Here is a 16,889-nt window from a genome sequence, read left to right as displayed (position 1 = left end):
ACCGTAAAAAATGTGAGGGTTGTTCCCAACCCCGGTCCTCGAGTATCCCCAACAGTAAACATTTTGTTATTGTAGCCCCGGACAAACACACCTGATTTAACTTGTCACTAATCATCAGGCCCTCAATGAGTTGAATCAGGTGTGTTTGTCTGGGCTACAACAACAATGTGTTCTGTTGGAGGTACTGGAGGACCGGAGTTGGAACCATTGCTCTACTTGAACAAAGCATTGATAAGGAGCTTCACAATACAGCAGCGCTGTATCCTATTTCAGTGTTAAAGGACAGGTCCACATACCTTGCTGCCACTATAAAAATGAGCCACTTGTCAACACTGAATGATTGTCTGACTGGGGATATTTGCACAATTCTCAAGGTTATTGATTGACAATACTTAGGCTAAGACAAGATGCAAATACTGAAAATCCCACTGTCTCTTCAGACCGCCTACATTCAACTAGGCCTGTTCTTTAGAGTTTTTAATGTCAACAGTCCCCTTAGACAGGGCTGTGTTAGAATGGCTATTTTTGAGACCGAAGCCTGATATGGAAACAGTGGAGACGACAAGGAGAGGTATTGTGGCAGGGACAGCCTGGCAGGCTGTGGCTGACTTCAAGTGTCTCAGTAAGAGACCTGGGCCAGAAACAGCTCTAGATTTGTCCATTTCTAGCAGGGTCACTGGTCTTGAAGTGGAGGGGAAGGGGTGCTACTGAATCTAGTGTTCTTCCAGTTGACACCTTGTGTGCATGTGTAGCAGACAGACAGTAAATGCTGACTTAGGTAGAAGGTTGTGTTTTAACTTCCCTGACTCCATTCAGTTGAACCCGTATTGCAGTATTTATACAATTAGTGTGTAGCCTAAACATAGAACTAGCTTTTTTTCCCCCATGGTCAAAATAAATTCACAGAAGGGTTTTGGTTACTGTGGAAATACCAGGTACTCTTCCTACAGGTACTGATACCCACAGTTTTTGGTAAAATAATGTGTGCGCCTTCCTGCGGGTCCTAGCTAGTTTGTAGACAGGCAGTATAAACAGTGGCACAGCAGGTTAGATTGAATCTGGCGCTCCTCCACGGTCAGAGATGGGAGAGTTGCAGGGAGTTATTTCTGTACAGGGCTCAGTCTGGGCTCAGGATGTCTGATCTGGGTCACAGCATGGAAATATTCTCTTTTGATGATGGGAAAATAAAGTTGACTGCATGTGTGATTGGCATGATGTGAAGCCAAGCACGGTTTTAGAACGTTGTGTTCTATTTGCTGTAATGAAGCAATGGGCCTCCTGATTGCAATGCATTGCTTTCCTGCAAAACCTATTGGAGCTCATCACTGTTGCTACTGTTCTCGCATCTCACGACTAATATATATATATATATATATATCTCACACACACACAGAGAGAGAAATTAACATGGCAGAGGCATCAAGGCCCCCAGAAGGGTCAGGGTTGTTTTTTCTCTCTCACTATACAGTAAATGTAATCACAGGCTAGTGGGTTGCATGCAGAATGACAGAGATATGCTGAAGCTAGGTTAGCATATAGGCTATTGTCAGATTTGTATTTTATTTATTTTTTAATCTGAAAAACAATATCCTTGGTAACAAAGTAGAGAGAGAGTAGTACACCAGCCTATTAGAGGATGGGGAGCCAACACCACCACCGTCTAGGCTCCGCCCAGTCCCCAACAACTAGAGCAGGGGTGTCAAACTCATTTTAGCTCAGGGGCCACATGAAGGAAAATCTATTCCCAAGTGGGCCGGACCGGTAAAATCATGGTATATATAACTTAAAAACAACAACTTCAGATTGTTTTCTTTGTTTTAATACGATCAACATAAAACATAAAGCTGGAGCCTGAGGACAGTGTGTCCACAATAGTACAAGCACAACATCACTATTAATCATAAAACACCTCAAGTTTATTTGAAAATTCTAAAGAAAAAGAACACACAAACACACAATGCCTCAGTGATTCACAAAAGTATATCACAGATCACAGAACTATATCAGGGTGTCTCATGCAGCACTTTAAGTGGGGTTGCATAGTTTATTTGACTACTGATACCTGGCATCTTTTAGCTTTCACCAGCGCATCAATATCAGGCGTCACATCCTGAGTGGCAGCCAACTTCAGGATGTGATTCAAGTGCTTGTGCGTGAGCCTTGAGCGCAGCTTTGTTTTATTTATGCTCATTACAGAGAAAACTTGCTCACAAAGATATGTGGTTCCAAACATGCACAACAGTTTTGCAGCGAGGGCTGTCAAGTTGGGGTAACCTGGCAAGAGATTCTGATAAAATGTGTCCAAGCCAGCTGCGGCAAATTTGCCCTTCATATCGGAATCACACTGCAAGTCTATTATTTCAAGTTGGATGCTGACGGGCAGATCAGTGGGATTCACGGTGAATGGCGAGCAAAAAACGTTGAAGTCTTTCTCCAGTTCACCAAAAATCTGAAAGCGTTGCTCAAACTCCCGTAACAGTGCCGTTATTTTATCTTTGAACCGCTTCATGTCTGCCACATGTTGGGTCGCGCACACATTTTTCAGACAGGGGAAGTGAGCTGCATCACCACCGGCGAGTTGCGTCTCCCACAATGACAGCTTCAACTTGAAAGAACGTATGCTGTCATAATACTGCGTGACGACTTTGTTGCGCCCTTGCAGCTGTTTGTTCAAGTTATTCAGGTGCTCTGTAACATCCACCATAAATGCAAGGTCCTGCATCCATTCTGCGGAATGAAATTCTAACACTGGTTTGCCCTTTTCTTCCATGAACTGTTCAATTTCTTCTCGTAAATCAAAGAAACGCCTAAGCACAGCACCTCGGCTTAACCATCTTACCTCAGTGTGGTATGGCAGGCCATAGATGTGGTCTTTCTCTCTGAGAAGGCTGTCAAACTGACGGTGATTCAGGCTTCTGGATCGGATGAAATTAACAGTTTGGATGACCACCTTCATGACGTTATCCATCTTTAATGACTTGCAACACAAAGCCTCCTGGTGCAAAATACAGTGAAAAGTCCAAAAATCACGTCCTCCATTTGCAGATTGCACTTTCTCTCTGAACTTTGTCACAACGCCTGCTTTTTTCCCGATCATTGAGGGCGCACCATCTGTAGCCAGGCTGACAGCGCGGGACCAGTCCACTCCGACCCTGTCCAGCGCGCCGACGAGTGCGGTGAAAATATCAGCTGCTGTCGTTGTATCTGTCATCGGCACCAACTCCACGAACTCCTCGGTGATGGTCAATGTGTCATCAACTCCGCGGATGAAAATGGCCAGTTGTGCAACATCTGTAATGTCCGTACTTTCATCAATTGCAACTGAAAACCCAATAAATGACTTTACTTTTTGCTTCAACTGGCTGTCCAAATCCACTGAAAGATCGGAAATCCTGTCTGCAACTGTGTTTCTTGTCAGGCTGATATTTGCAAAAGCCTGGCGCTTTTCAGGGCACACAATCTCCGCTGCCTTCATCATGCATGTTTTTACAAATTCACCCTCACTAAATGGTTTTGAAGCCACTGCGATTTCATTAGCAATGAGGTAGCTAGCTTTCACTGCAGCGTCACTGATGTCTCGGCTGTGAGTAAACACAGACTGCTGTTTCTTCAGACCCGCCAACAGTTCATTCACCTTCTCTCTTCTCCGCTGTCCTTGAAAGTTGTCATATTTGTCGGCATGAAGACTCACATAGTGGCGACGAAGGTTATACTCTTTCAGCACTGCAACATGCTGTGAACACACCAAACATACAGCTTTCCCATTCAATTCCGTGAATAAATAGGAGGATGACCATTTTTCTTGGAACACTCTGCACTCTGTGTCCACTTTTCTCTTTTTTGACAGAGACATATTGGGGCAATGATGGTGCCAAAGCACAAAATGTTAAAAGTAGAAGCCGTAATAAATATCGCGGGCAAAACAAAGTAGCTCATCTGGACTGGCTGCACTTGCTTGACCTACTTGCTCTGCTCCGTTATAAACGGTTTGCTTGCTTAACACAATTGCTATTGCGCCATCCAGTGGACGCAATTGGAACAGCAGTTTCTTTTATTGAAAAATTGCAGCTCATTTTTATACTTTACAAAACCATCTCGCGGGCCGGATTAAACCCCTTTGCGGGCCTGATCCGGCCCGCGGGCCGGACGTTTGACACCCCTGAACTAGAGGTTCTGCTGTTCAGGGGAAATGGAAAAGACAGCCAGCGACGTCAGTCCATCTTGACTCCTCCACATTTTACTAGATAACCTCTCAGCAGTTTAAAAATAGATCTATTTTATTTATTTGTCGGTAGCAGTATGTAGGGGATCAGGTGTTTTATTGTACACCTGCAACATTAGGTTTCCACTGTCTAATGAAGCACACTAGCTGCCATGTAGCAAGTCCTCCTCATTGTGAGAACCCCAAAGCAGCGTTTGATTTAGGATTTGTTGACACAGGGGATGCCATTGGAACACGGAGTACTCATTGACATCGTGGGGACCTTCCCCTTAAAACACCATGGTAATATTTCATCAGCCAGGCTCGTGGTGGGGATGGAGGCTTGATGTGCATCATGGCTACTGCAGACTGTATCCCTCATCTCCGACCGTCCGTACGTCGGTCTCCTCCTTCCGTCCGTCCTTCCCTCCCATCTCTTCCTTCCCTCCAGCTTGCTGAGGTGGAATAGAAGCTCCTGGATGCCCCTCTAGAGGCAGCAGTAATAATATGACCGCAGCTTTAACAGGGAGGCAGGCCCTCATCTCATTGAGAAATAAGGAGGAGCCCTGTGGACTAGTTTCACCTTCCTCCCTGGAGCTGCTGGCATCAGACATCAACAGGAGATGTGAATGATCCAGCAGATACACAACTACAAGTAGCCTCTGACACCTTTTACTGTTGGGCAGTCAACCCTCAGTGGCACATGGACCTCTGCAACATTCCTACATCCTGGGACCTAGTTAACAGGTCCTTTACATGACACTTTCCAAATCTTCCGATGAACAGGTTGTTGGACCCCAGGAGGATTTGAAAGTGTTTTGTGGGCTAGCTACAGATATTTTTATTTTTGTATCTTTAACTGGCACTGTTTGTGTAATGAGGGCCGGGTTATACGCTGCGACTTAGTTCATTTTTTGAGGGCATCTAGGCTTAATGAGAATTATTTAAAATCCTCATTGTAATCTGTGTTTTTAAGTGCTTTTTGCAAGTATCTGACTGACTAATTCTGAGACAAGCTGGGCATTAAAGATAGAGTATGTGTTTATGTAATAATGAATTCCTTATTCCGAGTCGGGCTGAATCACAGCTGCACTTAAATAACTGACTTCAGTATCAGCTATGACAGGTGGATTTCAGGAGTCCCTATGGGCCCTAGTCAAAAGTAGTACACTATATAGGGACTAGGGCTCTGGTCAAAAGTAGTACACTATATAGGGACTAGTGTCATTTGGAAAGCCATCTCTACGTTTACTGCTGCCTAGCAGAGCTGACGACACATCTGGAACTCTAGTTCAGGTTTATTTAGCTAGTGATCACATTTTATTAGTCATATGCGCTGAATACCATAGGTGTAGATCTTACAGTGAAATACTTACTAACCAGCCCCTAACCAACAATGCAGTTAAAAAGAATAAGAGATACAAGTAATTAAAGAGCAGCAGTGAATAACAATAGTGAGACTATATACAGGAGGTACCGGTACACAGTCAATGTGGAGACTATATACAGGAGGTACCGGTACACAGTCAATGTGGAGACTATATACAGGAGGTACCGGTACACAGTCAATGTGGAGACTATATACAGGGGGTACCGGCACACAGTCAATGTGGAGACTATATACAGGGGGTACCGGCACACAGTCAATGTGGAGACTATATACAGGGGGTACCGGCACACAGTCAATGTGGAGACTATATACAGGGGGGTACCGGTACACAGTCAATGTGGAGACTATATACAGGGGGGTACCGGTACACAGTCAATGTGGAGACTATATATACAGGGGGGTACCGGTACACAGTCAATGTGGAGACTATATATACAGGGGGGTACCGGTACACAGTCAATGTGGAGACTATATACAGGGGGGTACCGGTACACAGTCAATGTGGAGACTATATACAGGGGGGTACCGGTACACAGTCAATGTGGAGACTATATATACAGGGGGGTACCGGTACACAGTCAATGTGGAGACTATATATACAGGGGGGTACCGGTACAGAGTCAATGTGTGTGGGCACTGGTTATTTGAGGTAATATGTACATGTAGGTAGAGTTATTAAAGTGACTATGCATAGATGACAACAGAGTAGCAGTGGTGGGGTGGGGGGTGCACTGCAAATAGTCTTGGTAGCCATTTGACTAGATGTTCAGGAGTCTTGGGGGTAGAAGTTCTTTAGAAGCCTCTTGGACCTAGACTTGGCGCTCCGGTACCGCTTGCCGTGCAGTAGCAGATAGAACAGTTTTGAGGATCTGAGGACCCATGCCAAATCTTTTCAGTCTCCTGAGGGGGAATTAGTTTTGTCGTGCCCTCTTCACGACTGTCTTGGTGTGCTTGGACCATGTTAGTTTGTTGGTGATGTGGACACCAAGGAACTTGAAGCTCTCAACCTGCTCCACTACAGCCCCGTCGATGAGAATGGGGACGTGCTCGGTCCTCTTTTTCCTGTAGTCCACAATCATCTCCTTTGTATTGATCAAGTTGAGGGAGAGGTTGTTGTCCTGGCACCACACAGCCAGGTCTCTGACCTCCTCCCTATAGGCTGTCTCGTCGTTGTCGGTGATCAGGCCTACCACTGTTGTGTCATCGGTAAACTTAATGATGGTGTTGGAGTTGTGCGCAGCCACGCAGTCATGAGTGAACAGGGAGTACAGGAGGGGGCTGAGCACGCACCCCTGAGGGGCCCCCGTGTTGAGGATCAGCGTGGTGGATGTGTTGTTACCTACCCTTACCACCTGGGGGCGGCCCGTCAGGAAGTCCGGGTTGCAGTTGGTGTTTAGTCCCAGGGTCCTTAGCTTATTGATGAGCTTTGAGGGCACTATGGTGTTAAACGCTGAGCCATTGTCTATGAATTAGCATTCTCACATAGGTGTTCCTTTTGTCCAGGTGGGGAAGGGCAGTGTGGAGTGCAATAGAGATTTGCATCATCTGTGGATCTGTTGGGGCGGTATGCAAATTGGAGCGGGTAACCACAGTGGTGTGATGTGAAGGTTGAGCTGGGGTGTTTGGGGTCTGCGTGGTTAATCCCCCCCCCCCCACACACACACACACACACACACACACACACACACACACACACACACACACACACACACTACAATTTGATTTTGAATCACCAAGGTAGTTGCAGCAGGGGGAATCCAGACTGTTTAGCCCAGGCCAGCAGAATCCCAGGGCTGATAGAACACAGTGCTCTGAACCTACAGATGGTTCTACAGTACCCAGCCAGGTTATAGTGTAGCAGAATGATCCATTCACCTTCTCTCTCTCTCTCTCTCCTCTTCCTCCTATTAGATATCTGGAGTCTTGGTGTGATCCTGTTCATGCTGGTGTGTGGACAGCCCCCCTTCCAGGAGGCCAACGACAGCGAGACCCTCACCATGATCATGGACTGTAAATACACTGTACCCACCCACGTCTCCAACGCCTGCAAAGAGTGAGTCCCGCAGACACACACGCAGACATGTACACGCATCCTAATTAACAAGTGTTCTCCAGAACAGATGCTGACCTCTGTCTTTCAGCCTTGGTTATGTAACAGATGAGCTGTAAACATCTGAATAGGAGCCAGACCTGTGACCACATCTCTCCTTTGTGTTAAGCCTGAACGTCTGTCTGGACGCCAGTCAACACTCTGTGGTCTGGAAGGTTGCCAGTCAGATCTGTGCACATCCAATCATTGGCAGTTCACTTTTCTTCAGGCACTTCTCTGAGCTTCCTGAATCAGGATGGTCCTGACAGATAAATATGTCTGCTGCTATTCCCATAGCTTTGGATTGACCCCGGGGTTGATGCTTATCGCTCTAGATTGAGTTCTAGTTGAATTCAGGGAGGGGGGTAATAAACAGAGCCAGTGTTTGACTCCAGTAAAAGGTCATGTCTCTACTAGCTACTCTCATTGTTTATCTTTCCATCTCAGTATTTTTAGACTCAGGAAATGTGCTGCTGCTATCTTTTTCAGCTGAACAAATGATCTACTGTGATTTTATACTGTGGGCTAAATGAGGACTGCACAGCCACATAGAATATAGGCCTGACAGCCCTCCATTTACTCTCTGAATTTACTGTCGCTTTCTAGCAAAGAATGACAGCAGTTTATTTGTCATATGCACATGGTAACAGTGTAGGGGAGAGTCCATCTGCTCTGTTTGAACTAGACCGCAGTCTGTAAAGACCAGGCCCGGTACTGTGTTTCCCAGCAGAACAGACAGTCTGTAAAGACCAGGCCCGGTTCTGTGTTTCCCAGCAGAACAGACAGTCTGTAAAGACCAGGCCCGGTACTGTGTTTCCCAGCAGAACAGACAGTCTGTAAAGACCAGGCCCGGTTCTGTGTTTCCCAGCAGAACAGACCGTCTGTGAAGACCAGGCCCGGTTCTGTGTTTCCCAGCAGAACAGACGGTCTGTAAATACCAGGCCCGGTTCTGTGTTTCCCAGCAGAACAGACGGTCTGTAAATACCAGGCCCGGTACTGTGTTTCCCAGCAGAACAGACGGTCTGTAAATACCAGGCCCGGTACTGTGTTTCCCAGCAGAACAGACGGTCTGTAAATACCAGGCCTGGTACTGTGTTTCCCAGCAGAACAGACCGTCTGTAAATACCAGGCCCGGTACTGTGTTTCCCAGCAGAACAGACAGTCTGCAAATACCAGGCCCGGTACTGTGTTTCCCAGCAGAACAGACCGTCTGTAAAGACCAGGCCCGGTACTGTGTTTCCCAGCAGAACAGACCGTCTGTAAAGACCAGGCCCGGTACTGTGTTTCCCAGCAGAACAGACCGTCTGTTCATACCTGGCCTGGTACTGTGTTTCCCAGCAGAACAGACGGTCTGTAAATACCAGGCCTGGTACTGTGTTTCCCAGCAGAACAGACGGTCTGTAAATACCAGGCCTGGTACTGTGTTTCCCAGCAGAACAGACGGTCTGTAAATACCAGGCCTGGTACTGTGTTTCCCAGCAGAACAGACCGTCTGTAAATACCAGGCCCGGTACTGTGTTTCCCAGCAGCACAGACCGTCTGTAAATACCAGGCCCGGTACTGTGTTTCCCAGCAGAACAGACCGTCTGTAAAGACCAGGCCCGGTACTGTGTTTCCCAGCAGAACAGACGGTCTGTAAAGACCAGGCCCGGTACTGTGTTTCCCAGCAGAACAGACGGTCTGTAAATACCAGGCCCGGTACTGTGTTTCCCAGCAGAACAGACTGTGTGTTTTGTCAAGCCGTGACTGATGATGATGATGATGATATTTTGGCTCCTTGAACATCCAGTTCCTTTCCTCCCGTCTCTGCTGTACTAAATGTTTATATGAGTGTCCTCCTTCCTTGATTGTTCAGATGTCTGCCTTGATTCAATCTTCACAGTCAAATGAAATGAACAGAGAGGGAAAAGAACACTCACAAGCTCCAAATGGAATTGAATATGGAACATGTTGTCTATAGAGTTGAGCTACCTATCATTAGAATTGAATATGGAACATGTTGTCTATAGAGTTGTGCTACCTATCATTAGAATTGAATATGGAACATGTTGTCTATAGAGTTGTGCTACCTATCATTAGAATTGAATATGGAACATGTTGTCTATAGAGTTGTGCTACCTATCATTAGAATTGAATATGGAACATGTTGTCTATAGAGTTGTGCTACCTATCATTAGAATTGAATATGGAACATGTCTATAGAGTTGTGCTACCTATCATTAGAATTGAATATGGAACATGTCTATAGAGTTGTGCTACCTATCATTAGAATTGAATATTGAACATGTTGTCTATAGAGTTGTGCTACCTATCATTAGAATTGAATATTGAACATGTTGTCTATAGAGTTGTGCTACCTATCATTAGAATTGAATATGGAACATGTCTGTAGAGTTGAGCTACCTATCATTAGAATTGAATATGGAACATGTCTATAGAGTTGTGCTACCTATCATTAGAATTGAATATGGAACATGTCTATAGAGTTGTGCTACCTATCATTAGAATTGAATATGGAACATGTCTGTAGAGTTGTGCTACCTATCATTAGAATTGAATATGGAACATGTTGTCTGTAGAGTTGTGCTACCTATCATTAGAATTGAATATGGAACATGTTGTCTGTAGAGTTGTGCTACCTATCATTAGAATTGAATATGGAACATGTCTGTAGAGTTGAGCTACCTATCATTAGAATTGAATATGGAACATGTTGTCGGTAGAGTTGAGCTACCTATCATTAGAATTGAATATGGAACATGTTGTCTGTAGAGTTGTGCTACCTATCATTAGAATTGAATATGGAACATGTCTGTAGAGTTGTGCTACCTATCATTAGAATTGAATATGGAACATGTCTGTAGAGTTGAGCTACCTATCATTAGAATTGAATATGGAACATGTTGTCGGTAGAGTTGAGCTACCTATCATTAGAATTGAATATGGAACATGTTGTCTGTAGAGTTGTGCTACCTATCATTAGAATTGAATATGGAACATGTCTGTAGAGTTGTGCTACCTATCATTAGAATTGAATTGGAAACTGCAGCGTATCATTTTGTCTTTTTTCCATATGCTTAGTGAAGAGTGGGAGGCATTTGACTTGTTAACCTCAAATCATTGTGTCGGGGGCGTGATGGAGGAAAATTCGATAGTTACATATCGCAATATTATTTTGGAAGATATTATATCGATACTTAGACTTTTTGTTGTTGCTAGGTGGCGTTAGCTAGCGCTCGTCGGCTGTACTTGCGCCAAAACTCAGGTATTTTTCAACCTATAGCTTGTTCTCCTTTTTGAACAGTGAGCCAACAAGTTTTCCAAACTTTTATTTCCATGTCTGATCAAAACGTATTTTCTCTCTCGTCTCTCTGCAACAGACATAGTGAGCAATATGTTTAGAATCGCAGTATCGGATCGTAATACAATAGAATTATGAGAATCACAATACATATCGTATCGGCCCCTAAGTATCATAATTATATTGTATCAAGAGGTCCCTGGCGTTACCAGCCCTAATGTATCTTCTATTGCATCCACATGTTTATCTAAACAAACCGTTGTTACAACTTGTCACCATTTGACTAATGTGTTTTGATATTCAGTGTCTTTTGACTTTTTACCAAGGAATGTCTCTGAAGTCAGAGTAGACATCTATCTAACCAGGGCCATTCATACAGCTCTCTCACTATGCACATTCACACATACCAAACCTGCATGTTGACATTAGCCGTTCTGTGTGTCAAATCTAATTTTGTCACATGCTTTGTAAACAACAGGTATAGACTAACAGTGAAATGCTGAACTTACGGGCCCTTTCCAAATATGCAGAGAGAACATGTTAAAACATTCTAGAAAGACAATACCACAAGGAATGAATAAATCCACAATGAGTTGTATACACGTGTTACCAGTACAGTGTGTTGTACTCATTCTACATACCAGAGAGTTTATTATGATGAATAGCCTGTCATGCATTTACCTTTGGTCTCTACAGAAAACAACGACAAGCCACACCTCATTTTAATGGACTAAAGCAGATTTAGTTGACATTTGATAATATGTCGGCAGGTAGCCAACCTAGTGGTTAGAGCGTTGGACTAGTAACCGATAGGTTGCAAGATCGAATCCCCGAGCTGACAAGGTAAAAATCTGTCGTTCTGCCCCTGAACAAGGCAGTTCAGGGGTTCCTAGGCTGTCATTGTAAATAAGAATGTGTTCTTAACTGACTTGCCTTGTTAAATAAAGGTAAAATAAAAAAAATAATTCTAGGTGTAACTTTCTGAGGTCAACAAAATAAGTTAGTCAGCGTTGGCTGATTTTAATGAACAGACCTGATAGGTGAGGCAGGCTGTTAGCATTGTGCGAATTAGCCGTTGGCAAGTGACCTTTCTGTGAGTTGCTGCCCCTATGGAGGATGAGAGGAGAGGGAAGAGATTGGACTGGGGAGGCTGGTTGCTTCAGGGCTCAGCACAGCAGACTACACCACGTTGACCCTGCCTGACTCAGTCAGAGGGGGAGCAGGTGTTGTCCGGGAAGAGAGACTGAAACCACCAAAACAGCCTTTTGCTCATTTAGGCTCAGCCAGTCAGGCCCCTATCTCTCTCCTCTCTCTCTCTCTCACTCCTGTCTGCACTCCTCTCTCTCTCTCACTCCCGTCTGCACTCCTCTCTCTCTCTCACTCCCGTCTGCACTCCTCTCTCTCTCTCTCTCTCACTCCCGTCTGCACTCCTCTCTCTCTCTCTCTCTCTCACGTCTGCACTCCTCTCTCTCTCTCTCACTCCCGTCTGCACTCCTCTCCTCTCCTCTCACTCCCGTCTGCACTCCTCTCCTCTCCTCTCACTCCCGTCTGCACTCCTCTCCTCTCTCTCACTCCCGTCTGCACTCCTCTCCTCTCTCTCACTCCCGTCTGCACTCCTCTCTCTCTCTCACTCCCGTCTGCACTCCTCTCTCTCTCACTCCCGTCTGCACTCCTCTCTCTCTCACTCCCGTCTGCACTCCTCTCCTCTCTCTCACTCCCGTCTGCACTTCTCTCCTCTCTCTCTCACTCCCGTCTGCACTCCTCTCTCTCTCTCTCACTCCCGTCTGCACTCCTCTCCTCTCTCTCACTCCCGTCTGCTCTCCTCTCCCCTCTCTCACTCCCGTCTCTACTCCTCTCCTGATGGAAAGAGATCACTAAGAGGCTTTCAGTTGAGGATTTGGGCCTGGGTAGTGTTAATAGTGTTTTTCAGTTGAGGATTTGGGCCTGGGTAGTGTTAATAGTGTTTTTCAGTTGAGGATTTGGGCCTGGGTAGTGTTAATAGTGTTTTTCAGTTGAGGATTTGGGCCTGGGTAGTGTTAATAGTGTTTTTCAGTTGAGGATTTGGGCCTGGGTAGTGTTAATAGTGTTTTTCAGTTGAGGATTTGGGCCTGGGTAGTGTTTTTCAGTTGAGGATTTGGGCCTGGGTAGTGTTAATAGTGTTTTTCAGTTGAGGATTTGGGCCTGGGTAGTGTTAATAGTGTTTTTCAGTTGAGGATTTGGGCCTGGGTAGTGTTAATAGTGTTATTCCTCCTAGATAAGCAGGTCCACCTGGGACAGGGCTGTACTGCCAAGCTGCTAGATTCAGGGTTTTTTCTTCTTCCTCATTAGCATATTTCTTGTCTCCGTTCCATTCTTCCTCCATGCTTTGCCAAAATGTTTTTACCTGCCACAATTAATAATTCAGGAGGTCTTTTGCATTTTATCCCCTTGAGTTGTTTGATTTTGTCATTCCTGGTTTTAATAAATATATATATATATATATATATATATATATTTTTAGGGGATTAGATTTTAAAACGCTGAGTTTCTCAGCATGACGTGGAAATGCTCTTCATATTGAGCCAATCACATGGATATGCTCTTCATATTGAGCCAATCACAGAGGATGGAACACTGGACTTTTCAGTTGTTTTGTTCATTGATCATGTGCATTGTCTGTTTGTCTGGAATCCATTTCACTCAGTCTTTGATTGCTGTCCTCGTCAACTCCTATCACATTGCTATCTGTTGTACCTTCCTACTACTGCAGGCCAACTCCAAAGTAGTAGACGTTGTGTCTCTGGAACGGTCTTTTGTGGAGCTGAAATCATCACCATTTTCTACAAGTATGAAGTAAAGTGCTTCATCTCTTTTCTATGGCAACATTATCATTTTATTCAATAGACTAGGCCTAGCCTTTGTTTGCTCGTGATGTCACATTATATAGGCTATAATTTTATAGCCTATATAATATATATCCTCTTCATATGCAGAGGAATGTGCAATTAATAAAATGACATACCAGCACATTACTTCCAAACCACTTCTTTCTCTCGGTCTCTCACTTCCCGCTTTCTTTTCTTTCTCTCTTGCTGTTGCTCTATCACATGTCCTCTTCCCCCCTTTCTCCTCTCTCTCCATGCCTGCCTGCTGTTAGAGTACGGTAGCCAAGCCTCCATTCTCCAGGAGAGAGGAGATACAGCATGCATGACTAGGAGGTTACTATAAATATCCCCATAGCACTTTCCTGTCTTCTTCCCCTGAGAGAAGAGTGAGACTGGAATGGGTAGAGACAGGAGGCTGGAGGACTGAGTAAGGAATCAGTAGAGTCCGAGAGAGACAGGAGGAGTGAGGCTGGAGGGGTGAGGCTGGAATGGGTAGAGACAGGAGGCTGGAGGACTGAGTAAGGAATGAGTAGAGATCGAGAGATACAGGAGGAGTGAGGCTGGAGGGGTGAGGCTGGAATGGGTAGAGACAGGAGGCTGGAGGACTGAGTAAGGAATGAGTAGAGATCGAGAGAGACAGGAGGAGTGAGGCTGGAGGGGTGAGGCTGGAATGGGTAGAGACAGGAGGCTGGAGGACTGAGTAAGGAATGAGTAGAGATCGAGAGAGACAGGAGGAGTGAGGCTGGAGGGGTGAGGCTGGAATGGGTAGAGACAGGAGGCTGGAGGACTGAGTAAGGAATGAGTAGAGATCGAGAGAGACAGGAGGAGTGAGGCTGGAGGGGTGAGGCTGGAATGGGTAGAGACAGGAGGCTGGAGGACTGAGTAAGGAATGAGTAGAGACCGGGTGAGGCAGGAGGGGTGAGGCAGGAGGGGTGAGGCAGGAGGGGTGAGGCTGGAATGGGTAGAGACAGGGGGAGTGAAATAATACATGTAGGTATGCATCAGACTCTTAACCTCTCTGGGCAAGGTGGGACGCTTGCAACAGCCAGTTGAATCCCGTGGCGCGTTATTCAAATACCTTAGAAATGCTATTACTTCAATTTCTCAAACATATGACTATTTTACACCATTTTAAAGACAAGACTCTCGTTAATCTAACCACACTGTCCGATTTCAAAAAGGCTTTACAACGAAAGCAAAACATTAGATTATGTCTGCAGAGTACCCAGCCATAAATAATCAGACACCCATTTTTCAAGCTAGCATATGTCACATAAACCCAAACCACAGCTAAATGCAGCACTAACCTTTGATGATCTTCATCAGATGACAATCTTAGGACATTATGTTATACAATACATGCATGTCTGTTCAATCAAGTTAATATTTATATAAAAAACCAGCTTTTTACATTAGCAGGTGACTAGCATGTGACTAGCATTCCCACCGAACACTTCCGGTGAATTTACTAAATTACTCACGATAAACATTCACAAAAAACATAACAATTATTTTAAGAATTATAGATACAGAACTCCTCTATGCACTCGATATGTCCGATTTTAAAATAGCTTTTCGGTGAAAGCACATTTTGCAATATTCTAAGTAGACAGCCCGGCATCACAGGGCTAGCTATTTAGACACCCAGCAAGTTTAGCACTCACCAAAGTCAGATTTACCATAAGAAAAATGTTATTACCTTTGCTGTCTTCGTCAGAATGCACTCCCAGGCTGTAGCTCGTCCGGGCGCGCGTGCGCAGGCTGTAGCTCGTCCGGGCGCGCGCGCGCAGGCTGTAGCTCGTCCGGGCGCGCGCGCAGGCTGTAGCTCGTCCGGGTGCGCGCGCTGTAGTGTCGTCGTCGTCATTAGGTTTAAACGTGTGGCGGTGTCGTCGTCATTAGGTTTAAACGTGTGGCGGTGTCGTCGTCATTAGGTTTAAACGTGTGGCGGGGTCGTCGTCATTAGGTTTAAACGTGTGGCGGTGTCGTCGTCATTAGGTTTAAACATGTGCTAGTGTCGTCGTCATTAGGTTTAAACGTGTGGTGGCGGCGGTGTTGTCGTCATTAGGTTTAAACGTGTGGTGGCGGTGTCGTCGTCATTAGGTTTAAACGTGTGGTGGCGGTGTCGTCGTCATTAGGTTTAAACGTGTGGTGTCGTCGTCATTAGGTTTAAACGTGTGGTGGCGGCGGTGTTGTCGTCATTAGGTTTAAACGTGTAGTGGTGGTGGTGTTGTCGTCACTAGGTTTCAACGTCTGGTGCTGGTTGCGAAGGCGTCGTCATTAGGTTTAAACGTATAGTGGTGGTGGTGTCGTCATCATTAGGTTTAAACGTGTGGTGGTGGTGGTGGTGTTGTCGTCACTAGGTTTCAACGTCTGGTGCTGGTTGCGAAGGCGTCGTCATTAGGTTTAAACGTATAGTGGTGGTGGTGTCGTCGTTAGGTTTATCGTGTGGTGTTGGTGGTGGTGTCGTTGCCATTAGGTTTAAACGTGTGGTGGTGTCGTCGTTAGGTTTATCGTGTGGTGTTGGTGGTGGTGTCGTTGCCATTAGGTTTAAACGTGTGGTGGTGTCATTAGGTTTAAACGTGTGGTGTTGGTGGTGGTGTCGTTGCCATTAGGTTTAAACGTGTGGTGGTGTCATTAGGTTTAAACGTATGGTGGTGTCGTCGCCATTAGGTTTAAACGTGTGGTGGTGTCGTCATTGGGTTAAAACGTGTGGTGGTGGTGTCGTCGTCATTAGGTTTAAACGTGTGGTGTTGGTGGTGGTGTCATTTGGTTTAAATGTGTGGTGCTGGTGTCGACGTCATTAGGTTTAAACGTGTGGTGGTGTCGTCATTAGGTTTAAACGTGTGGTGGTGTCGTCGCCATTAGGTTTATCGTGTGTTGGTGTCGTCATTAGGTTTAAACGTGTGGTGTTGGTGTCGTCGTCATTAGGTTTAAACGTGTGGTGCTGGTGGTTAAAACTATACATTTGTTATCATGGTCAGTCCTTGCATCCATAGCGCTTTCTATGAATTTGAGTGGTTACATTTTTTCAGCCCCATCCTTAG

The 16,889-nt window shown here is 45.3% G+C and overlaps 1 protein-coding gene across 1 annotated transcript in view; it reads left to right on the top strand.

Moving 5' to 3' along the window:
* LOC115176614 (SNF-related serine/threonine-protein kinase-like) overlaps nt 1-16,889 on the top strand; it is a 57,085-nt gene that overhangs the window by 21,627 nt on the left and 18,569 nt on the right. Inside the window, exon 3 of the mRNA XM_029736724.1 lies at nt 7,503-7,644. Coding sequence (XP_029592584.1) covers nt 7,503-7,644 — 142 coding nt within the window. The remainder of the gene's footprint in view (nt 1-7,502; nt 7,645-16,889) is intronic.

Source organism: Salmo trutta, chromosome 37, assembly GCF_901001165.1.
Source record: "Salmo trutta chromosome 37, fSalTru1.1, whole genome shotgun sequence".
Lineage (NCBI taxonomy): Eukaryota > Metazoa > Chordata > Actinopteri > Salmoniformes > Salmonidae > Salmo > Salmo trutta.
Note: the sequence above shows the minus strand (reverse complement) of the source record. Positions and strands in the feature narration are given on the sequence as shown.